The 18,305-nt window shown below is 40.8% G+C and overlaps 1 protein-coding gene across 10 annotated transcripts in view; it reads right to left on the minus strand.

Annotated features, from left to right (window-relative positions):
* The window catches only part of SRCIN1 (SRC kinase signaling inhibitor 1), a gene marked incomplete at its 3' end in the record, with an annotated part of 894,005 nt that overhangs the window by 402,144 nt on the left and 473,556 nt on the right, over positions 1-18,305 (minus strand). For all 10 annotated transcript variants that reach the window (XM_082272513.1, XM_082272514.1, XM_082272511.1 and 7 more), the window contains one exon: positions 17,907-18,014. In XM_082272513.1, the coding sequence (XP_082128639.1) occupies positions 17,907-18,014 (108 nt within the window). The remainder of the gene's footprint in view (positions 1-17,906; positions 18,015-18,305) is intronic.

An 18,305-nucleotide genomic window follows, 5' to 3' on the forward strand; every position in this document is an offset into this window, starting at 1 on the left:
GGGCGAGCTACGCTGCTGCCTGGAGAAGTTGGTTGGCTTTCACGGAGGCGAAGGGCCAGATGGAAGGTCGACCGGAGGAATGTTGGGTTTTGGAGTTTGTAGGTTCTTTGATGCAGCGGAAACTGTCTTATAGTCGTAAGACACTGGCGGGCATTTCCTTTTTCTGCCGCTTGAAGGGTTTTCCGGCTTGTACATCTTATTTTTCAGTACAGCAATTATTGAAAGGCTATAGGAAGGAAGTGTCGGTAATAGATGACAGGAGACCTATTTCTATTGAATTATTGGGGGATATCTGCGGTATGACTTCATCAGTATGTAGTTCCGTTTACGAAGCACTGTTGTTCAGAACAGCTTTTGTCTTGACCTTTTTTGGGGCGCTGCGCATCTCGGAGTTGATACCGTTATCAAAAAAAGCAGAAGGGGGCCTTTTCTATGATCAGGTTGTGGTGGGCAGGGAAGATATCGGGATTTGGTTACGGCGCTCAAAGTCAGACACCTTGGGGAGAGGTGTGGGGATTACTATCAAGGCTCAACAGAACAAGGATATTTGCCCGTTGAGTATGGTTAAAAGATTTTTGGAAGTAAGGCCAGTTTGTGGTCGACATTTTTTAGTTCACCTGGATTCTACTCCACTAACGAAATACCAGTTTGACTTCATTCTACACAAATGCTTAGAGCGGCTGGGTTTAAGTAATTTTAGGTTTTCCTCACACTCATTTAGGATAGGGGCAGCATCGGAGGCGGCTAGGAGGGGATTTTCGGATAGGGTAATACAAAGTATGGGAAGGTGGAAATCTAAATGTTTTAAAGTATATGTAAGGCCTAACTTGTTTGTTTGAATTCTCCAGGTTCTCAGCGAGCAGTCTGGATACTGGGACACTCCTTTATTTTCTGGGCGAGAAAGAGAGCATCGCAACGTGTTTACAGTACAAATTTAGCTCTACCTCCGGAGTTTAGATTGTTTTGGAAAGGAATTAGAGGCCTGCAGTGGCACCAGCTGTACTTTCATTTGTCTAGATTATTCCAAGTTTGGCCTCCTCCGGCCATTGTGATTATCCATGCTGGGGGTAACGACATTGGTAATATTAAGACATTAGATTTATTATTTAAAATGAAACGAGATTTACATTTATTTTCCCTTTCTTCCCCTGGGACGGTGGTGGTGTTCTCCGAGATAGTTCCTCGGCTTCCTTGGCTTTCCTCATCACAGAGGAAGGTTATGGAGAAGATGAGGAAGAGGGTCAATAGGGCGATGGAGAAGTTGTCCTATAGGCATGTAGATTTGGAGGGTGGCATCCAGGGGCTTTATCGCCAGGATGGCATTCACCTTTCGGATGTGGGGATTGATATTTTTAATCTAGGGCTGCAAAATAGCATTGAAAAGGCCGCGGTGTTGGGGTAGGGCCGTCCTTGTTTCTCAAGCCCGGCTGGTGGGGACATTGTATTTCATATGGTATTTGATTTGATTGATGCTCGAGTTGTTCTATAACTGAGCAATTATAAGTTATTCAGTTTGAGTGTTTTTTACAAGCAAGTAATTTTTATGAATTAATTTATTTCATTTAAACCAATAAAGCGTGCCGCGGCCTTTTTTCTTTGCCAAAAAACTTGAAGTCAGTGTTATTATTTATATTAAATTAAGTATGGTTAAGCGGGAGTGTGGCCTACAATTCCATATAAAAGGGGGCACATTATGTGGCCACTTGTGTGGGATTGTGGCCACCTGGTAGAAGTTTGGTTAGTTAAAAGCATAGGGTTATAGGTGTACAGTTAGGCTAGTGAAAGGTTAAATTTACCTGAGCATTGCAGCAAATATTAGCCAATCAGTGTGCAGGGAGAGTTTCTGGCAGGCTGGGCAGAGGCTATATAAACCTGGTTTGGGCTAGAGTGCTTCCTTTTGCACAGAAGAGCAGCAAGGAAGAATTTTCCCCGCCCCCCCTCCCCTTTGTCGCGAGCACCTTTGTGTGGTTGGGTCACCCTAGTAGACTAGGGGGGACATTGTATTTCATATGGTATTTGATTTGATTGATGCTCGAGTTGTTCTATAACTGAGCAATTATAAGTTATTCAGTTTGAGTGTTTTTTACAAGCAAGTAATTTTTATGAATTAATTTATTTCATTTAAACCAATAAAGCGTGCCGCGGCCTTTTTTCTTTGCCAAAAAACTTGAAGTCAGTGTTATTATTTATATTAAATTAAGTATGGTTAAGCGGGAGTGTGGCCTACAATTCCATATCTGATTGCCTCTCAGAGGATCAGAAATATTTTTTTCCCCTGGATCATGCTTTGCTGGGTTTTTTACCTTCCCATGGATATCAACTGTGGGTATAGAATTGTATTGTGTGTACATGAGATTGTAGGTTTGTTTTTTTTTTTTTTTTGCTTTTTTCCCCCTTTTATTTGTTGAACTAGATGGACTGTCTTTTTTCAACCTGTCTAACTTTGTAACTCCTCAAGGAGCTCTCAGTCCGCTTGTTGGGCCTCTGCAAACTTGCGATTAGCCTCCTGCTGCACTGCAGTGGCTTCTGAACTGATGATTGGTTTCTGGCTGCGCTGCAGTGCCTGGCGATTCGCTTCCTGCTGCTGGCAAATGGTTTCCTGCTGGATTGCAGTGGCCTGTGCAAGGCTCTTATTACTTCCTCCATCTTCCCAGTTACTCAGGAAGTTGCCCACATCCACCACCATAAGTGGGGGGATTAGCTCAAATGGGGATCACCTTCCCTGGGAAAAAAAGGTAGTCCAGACGGTAGGCTTTTTTGTAGCCAGTTTTATTTAAGCACTTAAGGACCAGAAGGTTTTACCCCCTTAATAGGAAAAAATGTGTCAGCGCATGTTTATATTTCCCTCTATAACTGAATGTCTTCTGTATATCTAAAGTGCTAATGCATCGCAGTGCCTCATAAAACTTACATAATCATCATGTCTGAGAAATTTTAAACGATAACCAACACAAAAAGTGCCAAGTGCAATAGGATCTGTGCAAACAAAAAAGGATTCCTCAAAAAGTGCTAGTGCAAAATAAATACCAAAAAATCTCTGTGCAAGACAATCAAAACCAAAGAAGAATATATCAAAATTTTATGTAAAAAAATGTGTGTGTGTGTATTATATATATATGTATATATGAATAAGAAAGATATGGGATGTAGTTTCATCACTGACTATAATTTACAGTCCAAAAAATTAGAGGGCGCCATTAGGAAGTTATGGCCTATCTTATTACAAGAGGAAAATTTAAAAAAATACTTCCCAGTCGTCCAAGGTTAATTTATAGAAAAAAAAATAGATCTTTGCGCAGTAGGATTGTTCATACTATCCTAGACCTTCCTCAACAAATCCAGATGTTTCCAATCTTGAAGGGGTTCTTTAGATGTAACCAAACGTAAAGCCTGCCATACTACCACCAAAAGTAAAAAGAAAATCAAAGAGTTTGAAGCTGGTAATACGAAGAAAAAAAAAAAAAGACATATAAAATCTTTGATCACTTGCGATTCCACACATGTAGTATACGTGTTGGAGTGTCCATGTCGACTACAGTATGTAGGGAGGACCACAAGGAAAATTAGGGGAACATTGTAACTATATAAGATAGGGATGCACCGAATAATCGGCGGCCGAACATTATTCGGCCGAAAATAGGGAAAATGGCACTTTCGGTGTTCGGCCGAATAAATCAAAAGGCCGAATAATTTAAGCCGAACAATGTCTCTCACCTCATTGCGGCTCGCGGTCCTCTATTATGTCCTCTGCAGTAACCCTCTGATATGTATGCATTCTCTGTAGCTTCCGCCCTGACCGCGGCTCGCGGCTCCCTTCCCGCTGGTGTCCTGTCCGGCCGCGTAGGGGGGTGTGACGTCACGCGCGCGTCCCGCCCCCTGCTCCTGACTGGCGGGTCCTTCACACTTGGTCCACGCCCCGCCCCCCCTGTTCGCGGCATTTGGCTCTGGCTGCAGTTATAGAGGTATGTGATGTGCAGCTGAGCACATTTGGGAGAGAAGAATACAGTTGCTGGCAGCTGCACAAGCATTAGTGTGCAGACTGCCATATGTTGTTGCCACAGTGCCCTATAAAGTGCCCCTTGACATAAAATGTGGCCATCAGCGTGCCCCTTATTTTATGCTAAGGGACATGCTGATGAGCATATTTTATGTTAAGGGGCACTCTGATGGGCATATTTCATTTTAAGGGGCACGCTAATGGGCATATTTTATGTTAAGAGCAATGCTGATTTAAATGTTTTGTTTTGCCCATCAGAGTGCCCCCTAACATAAAATGTGCCCATCAGCGTGCCCCCTGACATAAAATGTGCCCATCAGCGTGCCCCCTGACATAAAATGTGCCCATCAGAGTGCCCCCTAACATAAAATGTGCCCATCAGAGTGCCCCCTAACATAAAATGTGCCCATCAGCGTGCCCCTTATTTTATGCTAAGGGACATGCTGATGAGCATATTTTATGTTAAGGGGCACTCTGATGAGCATATTTTATGTTAAGGGGCACTCTGATGGGCATATTTTATGTTAAGGGGCACGCTAATGGGCATATTTTATGTTAAAAAATGCGAAACACCGCGTTCGGTATTCGGCCTTCGGCCAAGCATTTTATTATTATTCGGCTTCGGCTTCGGCCAAGAATTTCATTTCGGTGCATCCCTAATATAAGAAAGGGATTAGACAAGCACAGTTTCTCCAGACACTTAAAATTAAAACAAAATAAGTATCCGAGCCTACTTATCTTTTATGGGATAGATAAAGTAAAAGACATTTGGAGAGGGATACATAAAACTAAGGAGGTATCCAAGAGAGAAACTCAATGGGTATATGAAATGGGTACATTACATCCACAGGTGTTAGACATAGATTTGAACTGTTTGACTATTTTTTAACTTCCTTAAATTGGGGAGTTTTATTTCCCCTTTTAGAGAATGATATGCAGCATATATAATATGGACCATCAACCACTTCCATACCGCACGATTTCTGGCACTCCGCTCCTACATGTAAAAATCATCATTTATTTGCTAGAAAATTACTTGGAACCCCAAAACATTATACAATTTTTTTTAGCAGAGGCCCTAGGGAATAAAATGGCGGTCATTGCAACTTTTTATGTCACACGGTATTTGCGCAGACATTTTTTCAAACGCATTTTTTTGGGGGAAAAAATTGTTTTATGAATTTAAAAAAAAAAAAAAAACACACTAAAGTTAGCCCAATTTTTTTGTATAATGTGAAAGATGATGTTATGTCGAGGAAATATATACCTAACATGTCAAGCCTTAAAATTGCGCACACTCGTGTAATGACGCCAAACTTCAGTACTTAAAAAATCTCTATAGGCGTCGCTTTAAAATTTTTTTTACAGGTTACCAGTTTAGAGTTACAGTGGAGGTCTGGGCTAGAATTGTTCCTCTCGCTCTAACTTATGCGGTATGGATTGAACGCTGTTTACATATGTGGCTGCGACAAACGCATGTGTTCGCTTCCGCGTGCGAGCACACGGGGCCGGGGGGGGGGGGGGGCACTTAACATTTTTTTTTTTTTATTATTGTTGTTTATTTTTTTTATTTTTACACTTTCCTATTAATTTTTTTTTTTTTGATCACTTATTTCTATTACATGGAATCTAAACATCCCTTGTAATAGGAATATGAATAACAGGTCTTTATGGGGAGATCTGGGGTCCCCACATTATATATATGTGCAGTTGCCGGTTTATAATCTAACCAGCTCCCCATCTGGGGAGTCAGTTTGTTGGATATGGTGGAAGGAGCATGCTGAGTGTTTTGCATGCGTTTTCACTGAAGAAATTGCATCATTTGATAGATATTTTTTTGCACTTTGTGCACTCTATTTACTTGGGACTTTTAAAAGACTGTTTATTGCCTTTTTTTAGGAATCATTTTTTAAACTATTTTTGTATTTGACATTGCACATGTCTTATATGAGTTTATTGATGAAATCAATATCTTGTTTTTTTTTTAGATATTTATACATTTACACATTTTTTATATAATATTTTGATATATTCGTCATTGGTTTTGATTGTCTTGCACAGAGATTTTTGTTATTTATTTTGCACTAGCACTTTTTGAGGAAACATTTTTTTGTGTTGGCTATCGTTTACATTTTTTCAGACATGATGATTGTGTAAGTTTTATAAGACACTGCGATGCATTAGCACTTTAGATATACAGAAGACATAATTCAGTTAGAGGGAAATACAAACATGCGCGGACACATTTTTTCCTATTTTCTATGTGGGACCACCTGCAGCTAGTTGGCAGCAGTTTGCTCAGATTCCCTCATTTGTGTTTTACAACCATTGATCACCTGGGCGCTTGAACTTCTTTTTTGCTTAATTTACCCCTTAATGACCAGGTAATTTTTTGCGATAAGGCACTGCGTTACTTTAACTGACAATTGCGCGGTTGTGAGACACTGTACCCAGATAAAAATTATGACCTTTTTTTCCCCACAATTAGAGATTTCTATTGGTGATATTTGATCACCTCTGCACACACACTGTTACACTGTTTGCTGTCTGCTATAAAACATATCCAATAAAAAAACAAATTTTAAAAATATCAAATTTTTTTTTTCAATGTAGGCCAATATGTATGCAGTTTTGGAGTTGCTCTGTAACTCGTCTAGACATTACAATTTCGGCTCTTGTCAAAGTCGCACAATCCTTAGCCATTTTTTCTACTTTTAACACATTAACATTAGGGACAACATGTTCACTTGCTGCCTAACCTAAAATATCCCACCAACGTTCTGGTGTCATTGTAGCAAGATAATTAAGGTTATTCACTTTACCTGTCAGTGGTGATAATGTTATGGCTGATCGGTGTATATGTAATTGTCCGAAAAACACAAGCCGCCACTCTTTTAGCAAAACATAAAGTGGGCAATTTTAATGGTGCATGAATCTTATTTACTGCATTTGATATTTCATCCATGATATTTTTCTCATCAAAACGCTCAGTTCACAAATATACCTCAATATTGCATAATGTGGGGTTATCATAACCTGGAATGACTCCATTTTCTGCTCTACTCAATAAAAATCTCTTAGCGCCTCACAGGTAATGGCAACTGGATGGTACAGTTTTAAAGCTGAAATGAGTGCAACTGCACAGTCTATTTGGCTTGAGCAAATCAACCCCAAAATGCTCCGCATGTTATCATAACTTGCAACGGAGATCATTACTTTTCATATGATGAGATACTTCTTGGGCTGTTAATGCTCTGATGTTAGCTCAAAGTATTATATAAAACATTTATTGAGCTCAACGTCCAGGTGCATCTCAAAAGATTTGAATATCAATCAAAAAGTTAATTTATTTCAGTAATTAATTCCAAAAAAGTGAAACTCATACGTTATAAAGATTCATTACACACCGAGTGATAGATTTCAAGCATTTCTTTTTAGTTTTGAGGATAATGGCTTACAGCTAGTGAAAACCCAAAATTCAGTATCTCAAAAAATTAGAATATTGTAAAAAAAAAAAGTTCAATATTGTAGATTCATGGTGTTACACTAAACAGCTAATTAACTCAAAACACCTGTAAAGGTTTCCAGAGCCCTTAACCACTTAAGCCCCGGAAGATTTTACCCCCTTCCTGACCTGGGGGTATTTTGCGATTCGGCACTGCGTGACTTTAACGGACAATTGCACGGTCGTGCGACGCTGTATCTAAACGAATTTGGCGTCCTTTTTTTCCCACAAACAGAGCTTTCTTTTGGTGGTATTTGATCACCTGTGCGATTTTTTGATCACGCGATATAAACAAAAAAAGAGCGTAAATTATATATTTTTCACATTTTTTTATATGAAATTCCCCCCCCCCCCCCCAAAAATGTAAAAATCTAAATTTTTTAACATTTTCGGCCAATTTGTTTTATGCTACCTATGTTTGGTAAAAAAAAAAAAAAAAAAAAAAAAAAAAATCGCAAAAAGCGTATTTTGATTGGTTTGCGCAAAAGTTATCACATTTACTAACAAAGGGAAAGATTTTTGTCATTTTTGTTGTTTTTTTTTTTTAACGCGTAATGGCGGCGATCTGCGATTTTTTTTTGCGGTACTGCGACATTGCGGCAGACAGATCGGACCCTTGACTGACATTTTTGCCACTTTTGGGGTTACCAGTGACATTTCTACAGTAATCAGTGCTATACATATGCACTGTTACTGTAAAAATACACTGGCAATGAAGGGGTTAACTTTTTTTGAAAGGGAGGGGCTATGTGTGTCCCTAGGGGCATGCTTTCTACTGTGATTGGCTGTGGCTTCAGATGTATGAAGAGTGATCAACGGTTCTACATAGTATACATCGGGTCCGCCGGTCACACGCGCGGGGGGGGGGGTCCGTGACCACGCGGGAGCGCGCCTCCGGCGGCGCGCGCTCGCTCCCTAGACCCTCACAAGCTAGTGACGTAGCCCTACGTCACTTTGCCTGTGAGGGGCTGACCGCCGACGTAGATAGTCGTGCGGCGGTCGGCAAGTGGTTAAATGGTCTCTCAGTCCGGTTCAATAGGTTACACAATCATGGGGAAGACTGCTGACTTGACAGCTGTCCAGAAGACAGTCATTGACACCTTCCACAAGGAGGTTAAGTCACAAAAGTTAATTGCTAAAGACGCTGGCTGTTCACTGAGTGCTGTATCCAAGCATATTAATGGAAAGTTAAAGGAAAGAAAAAAGGTGGTAGAAAAAAGGTGCACAAGACACAGGGATAACCAGAGCCTTAAGAGAATTGTGAAGCAAAGGCCATTCAAGAATTTAGGGGAGATTCACAAGGCATCGACTACAGGTGGTGTCAGTGCTTTAGGAGCCACCACACACAGACGTATCCAGGACATAGGCTACAACTGGCGCATTCCTTGCATCAAGCCACTCCTGAACCAAAGACAATGTCAGAAGCAGCTTACCTGGGCTAAGGAGAAAAAGGCTCAGTGGTCTAAAGTCCTCTTTTCAGATGAAAGTGAATTTTGCATTTCATTTGGAAATCAAGGTCCCAGAGTCTAGAGGAAGAGTGGAGAGGCACAGAATCCAAGTTTCATGAGGTCCAGTGTGAAGTTTCCACAGTCAGTGATGATTTAGGGATCCATGTCATCTGCTGGTGTTGGTCCACTGTGTTTTATCAAGTCCAAAGTCAGCGCAGCCCTCTACCAGGAAATTCTAGAGCACTTCATGCTTTGCTCCACTGATCAGCTTTATGGAGATGCTCATTTCATTTGCCAACAGACTTGGCACCGGCCCACACAGCCAAAAGTTCCAATACCTGGTTTAATGATCATGATATCACTGTGCTTGATTGGCCAGCAAACTCGCCTGACCTAGACCCTATAGAGAATCTGTGGGGGTTTGTCAAGAGGAAGATGAGATAGATGAGATACCCAACAATGCAGACGAGCTAAAGGCCGCTATGAAAGCAACCTGGGCTTCCATAACACCTCAGCAGTGCACATTGATGAAGTAATTCACGCAAAAGGAGCCCTAGTATTGAGGGCATACTATACTGTACAACGAAATACTAAAATTTTACAGTAAGCCAACCTTTGTGTTTAAAAAATCCTTTTTTTATTGGTTTTATGTAATATTAAAATTTTCTGAGATACTGAATTTTGGGTTTTCATAAGCTGCAAGCCATAATCATCAAAATTAAAAGAAAGATATGCTTGAAATATATATCTCTCTGTGTGTAATGAATCTATATAAAATATATGAGTTTCACTTTTTGAATTGAAAACTGAAATACATTTTGATGATATTCACATTTTTTGAGATGCATCTGTATATGTATTATTTAAAACATTCCCCGTTTATATTACCTGTCAATATGACTTCAAATAAAATTAGCTACAGTTGAATTAGGAAACGACATGTCCCAAAGTTAAAAAAAAAAAAAAGCGCATCTTAACGGGGAGGCAGATTGGCAATCACAAATCTCTTCAGGGGACTGGCAAAAATTTAAACTCACCCACTTTCTCTCCATTTCCTGAAAATCACAGGAGAGCAATTAAGAAATTCAATAAGATGGCACTACTGCCCCACAAAAAGTTTCAGAAGATTTTTTCTTCTACATTAGAGATACAAGAGCTGGTGCGGTCTTCTTGACCAAGATACTTATATTGGATGTCCTCAAATCAAGCCACTCCGGGACACAATTTTCAGGATGTACAATGAATTCTTTCTTACAAATGTATGAATTACAGCCCACACTTATACTTTGTGTATTTTCATTGACTATTGGAGATGTACTCCGAAAAGCTGTATGAACAAACCTCATGCATTTGATCTATGACCAACTACTTGTATGTTCCCAAGCTTCTCCCCTAAAAAAATTTGAATGACTAAGTGATGCGGGCTATTCTCCTTTTCTTTTCTTTGGTCCTTTTTCTTTTTCGTCTGCTCTTCTGGGGGTCTGGCTGCAGGAGAGGCGATGTTTGCTTTGAATGGTAGATGATACACCCAAGGTGTACTAAGCCACGCTCACCTTAAAAGTGCAATTGTGCAATAAATAATAAAATTGTCATATAAAGTGCATGAATAATAAAACTCATCAACTATTTGCAAACCTGTGTATATAAAAGTTAGTACACAGAGATAAATTGTATAAATCGTAATAAATAATCCTGAAAAAAGTGCATATAATAAAGTGCATCAAAAGTCAGTGAATAAATAATTCATGAATATAGTCCCAAATAAATAAACGGATACAATAGTGCAATCTCCAAGGGATAAATCTTCTTCACAAAAAAATCCCTTCATCACATAGGCTACACTGGGTATGAATGTGCTTACCAGAAAGCACCGACCCCTTAATTACAGGGGGTCAATTCGACCAGACTCCGAAATGAAAGACCAGGCCCTCCAAGGTTATCCACTCCACAACCGCCTCTATACCAAAGAACTTCACACTCCTCCTCCACCTTACGCTCATCAGCGATCCGCCTACTGATTCCAGCCTTGTCCTGCAACTCACATCTTCTTGGCAGACGCCATTAATAGACTGGCTGTCTCCGGTAATGCCCCCCTAATCATTGCACATACAGTGTGACCCTGAACCCTCCTCGGACGGGTGAGTCTGTGTCCAGGAGAAGGATATTTTCACCTATTAGAAGGACACAGACTCACCCGTCCGAGGAGGGTTCAGGGGCACACTGTATGTGCAATGATTAAGGGGGCATTACCGGAGACAGCCAGTCTATTAATGGCGTCTGCCAAGAAGATGTGAGGTGCAGGACAAGGCTGGAATCACTAGGCGGATCGCTGAGGAGCGTAAGGTGGAGGAGGAGTGTGAAGTTCTTTGGTATAGAGGCGGTTGTGGAGTGGAGTGGATAACCTTGGAGGGCCTGGTCTTTCATTTTGGGGTCTGGTCGCATTGAACTATTCTGCTTGCATTGACCCCCTGTAATTAAGGGGTCGGTGCTTTCTGGTAAGCACATTCATACACTGGGTGCCTATGTGGTGAAGGGATTGAAGATCTGTTTTTTGTGAAGAAGATTTATCACTTGGAGATTGCACTATTGTATCCGTTTATTTATTTGGGACTATATTCATGAATTATTTATTCACTAACTTTTGATGCACTTTATTATATGCACTTTTTTCAGGATTATTTATTACGATTTATACAATTTATCTCTGTGTACTAACTTTTATATACACAGGTTTGCAAATAGTTGATGAGTTTTATTATTCATGCACTTTATATGACAATTTTATTATTTATTGCATAATTGCACTTTTAAGGTGAGCGCGGCTTAGTACACCTTGGGTGTATCATCTACCATTCCATACGTTTTTACGATTGAGCCGCAGCTCCCCAATTTTGGTTCACACCATTACATTGTGCACTTTTATATATATTTATGCTTTTATTCACCTATGTAGTTCACATTATTATTATCACCAATTGAGTTGTTCACACACAATTATTTTTTTTCGTACAATTTGCACTTTTATCCAATAGCGCAGGTACTTTTGGCGCCTAACACCATTCATTTACTATATGATGTTTGCTTTGAATTCAGAGCTCTGGTTTGGGTTTCCTGCTATGGGTTCGGGTTGTTTCTATTATTTGGCCATTGGTGGGAGCCCACTGGTTTCCTCTTCTGGGGGAGGGGGGCTGGAGGGGGCTTCGCCCTTTCGTGGACACAGTTTGTGCCCATTCGGGGGGGGGGGGGGGGCTGGGGCGGGGGGGGGCCCCTGCTGGCCGGTCTGTTAATGGGCATTGGTGAGTCCTCTGGACTCTTGTTGTACCTCCTTTTGTAGGGACTCAGTTTTGGGACTTGATGTACTTGCTGTTTACCTTTTTGTAATTGACTTCCTGGTGCCAATATTGTTACGAGTCATGCTTTGATATGCACTGTTCTGATGCGCGGTACCCTTCTGTATGCCAACCCCTTTTTCTATATTTTCTATATTTTGTATTTTATGTATTATTCTTGAACTGTTTTGTTTACACTCAATAAAAAACTATTGAATACTTAAAAATTTGAATGACTAAAAAAATGAATCTTTTAATTTCCAAAAAATGCATCAAATATGCCAGACTGCTACTATGCCATCACAAATATCAGCTTCGAGGACATAATTGGCTTATGTCAGATACTGGAAACACCAGGCTTGGCGATTACTGAAAATCCAGAGAAAGAGAAAGTAATTGCTAAACTTACTGAAAGCTTCAATTTTGAGTAGATCCTTAAAACCGCTGATTATAACCTGTGAAAGACACAGAGTTTCTTTTTGCTCTGGGCAACTTTGCTGTGGGCGATGCTAAGAATTTGTGAATAGTGGCAAAGCTATAGCCATAGCAGTACACCATGAAATGGGGCTTAGTGGTAGAAGGAGACTCATTATGCAGGCTGTGTAAGCAAATTAAACAAACATACCGTAGAAATTCTGTATTGAACTGGAGATAAAACAAATCCATTACTGCAGCATTTCAAAACCTTTTTTTCACCCTTTAAAAAAAATGCAAAATCTCAAGGCACCCCAGCCTAAATGTAACAGTTACCCATCAATGGGAAACCTGAGCCTGTGATGAACACAACTGCTCTGATAAAATGAACTTCAAATCAGAAGCCGCTTTATGTCAGAGTTCCCCCTATATGTAAGCATCCCCCCATCACACCAGATTTCCCCCATCACCAAGTCTTCTCATTATAACAGAGCTTCCCTAGCACAGCAGAGTGCTGGAGGTGGAACAGGCCTGGAGCAGCCAGATATCCATCTTCTCTGCTCGGGATCAGCATTACAAGTTGCCATGGTATGGACAGGCTGGCCGCCAATACTATAGCAATGAATGACACTGTGCATAATAGGTTACAGCATAATTCATGGTTATGTTGCTGGTGGCCAGCTTGCCCACACCAAAGCAAATCATATCACTGATCCAGTGCAAACTAGGTCCCCAGTCGAGAAAAACGGATGTTAGATGTAAAGGAAGAGTCATAGCTTACCCTAGCTTTCTCTGTGCAGCAGGCAACATTTATCCCCCCCCCTTCCCATTTGACAATAGATTAATTGCCTCTGGATCTTCTGCTGTAGCCCACATGACTAGCACTGTCAAATGAACACTGCATGCCTGCCTTCGTAAGGCAGAATCTCCTCAGCTAAAAACGGACAAGATTGAGGCTTAGTTACTGTGACAGTGCTAGGGTCCTGCCACTATGTAAAAGAAGGGAAAAGGGACACAGGGTTTGATTATATGCTGAGTGGGGGGCTCCAGGTTATCTGATGTAAATGAATATCACTTGTTTTTTTTCACAATTTTGATATTCCCAGATTAGGCTTTGAAGGTTTGAAAGCATGTTGGGGTGAGAAGAAATCTCTAACCCAGATGCACACAGCTCTTATAATGACCAACTTTCGCATAGCTCAGGGTTCCGGTTTTGAGACAGGTGTGTGCTCCTGTTAGGAGACAGAGGTAAGACAGCTCCCCATGCTGGAGAAAAGATTCCATGTCCATCAGGCTGGGAGAGTCGAGGGAGGAATAAGCGAGTTTGGAAGACATAGGGTATGATGACTTGTTAAGTCCAGGGGACTGAGGGAATCTGGATGTCTGAGAGAAGTGAGAGAGCCCAAGTTTCAGAAGACCCCCACTGAGAGGGCAGGGAGAATCTGCTGGGGGAGCCAGGAGAACCGAGAGAGGACTGCAACTGGTGATACAGAGGTACTCTACAGGGTTCATACACATTTTGACCAATAAAATTCCATGACTTTTCCATGACTTCACGTAAATATTAATGACCTAATGTTTCATGAAATGTCTGTGTATACATGTTAAATAAGAAGAAAATAAATATGAGCACTTACGTTCGCCGCATGCAAAGCTGGCCGCTATCTTGCTGTATGGGAACATAGTCTGGAAAAGCTGGCTTGTGTCTTCACAAGACTTGTATGAATAGTGTGAATTAGCCACCTTTAGAGCCCACGGTACCTCTGCAGTTAGTGTTTTGTTTCTGGATACAGCGTGACTCAAAATGGTCCCTTGTTTTACAGTGGATGAGATGGAAGCACCGCTGCCGCAGCTGTGAGCCGGTGTCACTTCAGGCGCACGGGTGAAAAAGCCAGCGATCGGATTGGAAGCTGTCGAACACGCAGCTGCAGACTGGTGCTTTGCACCTTTAGCATGGCTCTCCCGAACCGGTTACCGCCCCCTTCCGTGTCATCACGTTCATGCGGCCGGCCAGCCCTCCAGTGATGCTTCCGCTGCCTGATTGGTTGTAATCTCCCGGCTATTGCTGCTGCTGCTGGCCAGTCACAGTCTCAGGGCAAACTGCGGCCGGCCCTCCCCGCTGCCTGATTGGTTCATCTCCTCGGCTGCTGCTGGCCAGTGACAGTAAGCGCATACCGCGGACCCGGAAGGACGCTTACACCGATTTAAATACAGTATATGGCAATAAAATCATTAGGGAATAAAATAATTAAACAAAAAAAATCATAAAGCATCTGCTCCCCGCTCCTCCACAGTTCTCATATTTCATGACTTTTCCAAAACCTAGTGGGGTTTACTAATTCTCCATGACTTTCCCAGGCCTGGAAAGTGTCATCTAAAAATTCCATGACTTTTCCAGGACCGTACGAACCCTGACTCTATCTTGTAGTCAGAGGGACCAGAAACCAAGAGCCAAGTCTAAAGCCCCGTACACACACGCAGATCGTCTTCATACAAACGTCGGCGGACGAAAGATCTGCCGATTGTATGCGTGTTAGTATGGTGCCTCCGACAGATGTCTGCACACAATCTGCGGACAAGAGTCTTTCTTGCAAACATGAAAATTTTTGTCTGCAGACACCAGAACGGACAATTGTTTGCCTGTCAGTACAGAAATCAGCCGACAGATCGCAGATTTGCAAGACTGGGCATGCTCAGAAAATAAAAAACACAGGGAAAGTTAACCATTACATGACATCACTTCTGCAGTCAGCTGAAGTCTGCAGACAAAATTCTTGTGCTGTCCTTGTGCTGTCTTTGCACTTTTCAACAGACACCGACATCCCGGGGAGAAAAGATGAACATTTGTATGACGACGATCTGCGTGTGTGTATGGGGCTTTAGGCCTAAGCAGTGGTCTCGATGAAGAGGGAGCTAGGTGGTGGGGATTTTAGGTTATCTGTTTTGCAGGTGAATATCCTCTGCATGGCCAACTTTTCTCTTTTACATTTTCTTCAACTTTGTTTAATAAAAGGGGGCTGGCAAGCCTTAAATACCACAGTTCTGATTCTTCTACCACTGAGCTGGATCCCCCAATATCTCACTATGCAAAAAGCCACAGGTTAATATCAGGGTTACAGGGTAGTTCTGTGCACGGACACCAATAATTACAACATAAAATATAATATTATTACCACAACTCTTGTTTTTTCCCTACTGACTACTACAAACACCAGAACTACTGAACTAAATGAACTGTGATGGTGGAAGGGGTGGAAGAGCTTAGAATTAACACCTCAAGATCTTATGAAAAACAAAAAAAAAAAAAAAAAAAAAAAAAACTGTAAATGCAATAATGGACAGGTATCAAAATACATTTTAATAAATCACATGGTACAATAAACGTATATGAAAACTCAACCCTAGAAACCCCAAGACTGTATACCTCTGAGTAATTAATTAAACTGGGAAATTAAGGATTATTTGGCATGGCAACATTGATATACAGTAGTGTCCCTTCAAGTATATTGACTATGAGGAAAGCACTCCTGCTACCTTTCTTTGGTTTGATTTAGGGCATACGTTACCTTTGGATTTTGTTTGTAGGAGTGCTTTTTGCAGACTTCTTGCATCACGTCATTTGTCCCTGGGTTATCTTACTTTAGGTTTTGGAAAACATTAATTTTACTTAAAGCCTGCAAATGTGCCCTAAAGCTAAAAAATTAAATAAAAAATAAGCTTGGCTTGACCCATCCTTAAAATGTATAACAATTTTGGAGCATAATGAAGCTTACAAAGTAAGATAAAAAAGGAAATATGGGATAGATGGGCACCTATAAAAAAAAACTTACAATCATGACAGCTTTAAGCAAAAAATTGCTCACTCTTACTCACATAAACCAACTTGTGGCATCCATCCCAAATAACATAGAATGCATACACAAATCTGTGGACACACTGATCCCTAACTGGGCCTCGCCTTAAGGTAAAAATGTAGGTGGCCTAGTTCATACATATATATCATCCTCTTTATACCTGCCCCTGCTATTAGGTGCTTTTCTGTGGCCACTATTGTTTTCTATACTTTATATTTGTTTTTTGCTAGGATTCTCTCCATCCGTTTTATGCCTTGCCCCTTGTGGTCCCTGGTTTGGACTCGTGCAGTTGGGTTGTCTTGGGGTCTTCCATCTGCATACAGCCAATGCATTGTACATCGTTCTTTCTTTTATAGTTGGTACATTTTCTTTGGAGGACTGTTTAGTACGTAAGTGCATCAGTCTTCTATACAATTGTGTTGTTGGATATTTCGTATATTGTCATGTGCCATTTTATATTCATGTATTGTATGGATTATTTGCTCGCCTGCTTATTATATGCACAGGTTGAGTCCATAAGGAGTCTGTAGGATCGATATTCTCCCTGAGGAAGACTTCTCAAAAAGTTGAAAAGCATAGGGGTCTACATTCTGAACCAATAAAATTCCATTGTGCCATACGTGTTGCTTGGCACCCACACTGTGGATATCCTCCTAATGTGAATTTTAATAAATTTGTCATGTATTCATTGTCATGGATTTTTGATGATCTGTAATATTAGTATGTTTTTGCTTGTTCATTTATTGATGTATGTAATAAATATATTTTTTTTGACATTTAGATTGCATTTATATACTTTCCTGGCATCACAACATCCCTTCCCCCACCCCTCTGTCAAATCCTGTCCCAGGATTTGTGTATGCATTCAATGACAGCTTTAAGTTTCTAGCCTATAGAACAGATTTTTTTTTAAATAAATGAGCTAGCGGATACCTGGTAGTTTGCCTATTTTATTTTGCAAAAAAGAAGCCTATATGCTTTAGGTCACATGCAGTTAGCTTGGTTGCAGGTAGGGTCGCTATTGTCTGAATTATCTATATGAAAAGCTGCTTACAGAGTATATTATGTGCTCGCTCATCCAACCCCAATTGCACCTGGCAGCAGCAAGAATACACATAGGACCTAGAACACCAGGTTAGCTAAATCAGCGTGAAATTAAATGGTGCTTAGGATTCAAGGATGATGCACATTATTTAGCAATGCTGAACCTGAATGATGCTCAGGGGTTTCCCCTTCACATCAGACAAAACCTACAAACCAAATGAATATACACAAGCTGCAGAATAGTTTCAATCTAACCCCAACACACACACACACCTCATATAAAGTACTATCTGGTAAGAAGACGTGGGGTCTTACCGATGATGGATTATCTAGGCACACAGGCACTGAATTCTCCTGTGTCTCTCTGTACATCAAACCATCAGGACTCCCTGCAAGCAGGATAGGTGAAGAGCCTTGAAGCAACTGGAAAGAAAAAGAAGACAGTGTAAAGACAGAGGACAAAATTATATTCCCATCAGGGAGTCTCCTACTGAATACAGTGACTAATTTTAACAAATCATCATTTTCCTCTCCATGCCCATGAAGATCCCAGCTTCTAACTGATTCAACACAAGTACAGCACATTAGACCAACCTTTCTAAAGCGTTCCTATGGCCACATTAATCCTACAAAACACCTACTTATATACAAGATTAAAGTTGTTCTAAAGGCAAAGATTTTTTTCTTTTTTTTATCTTCATGCATTCTATGCAT

This window comes from Pelophylax lessonae (genome assembly GCF_965119305.1).
Source record: "Pelophylax lessonae genome assembly, chromosome: 11".
NCBI lineage: Eukaryota > Metazoa > Chordata > Amphibia > Anura > Ranidae > Pelophylax > Pelophylax lessonae.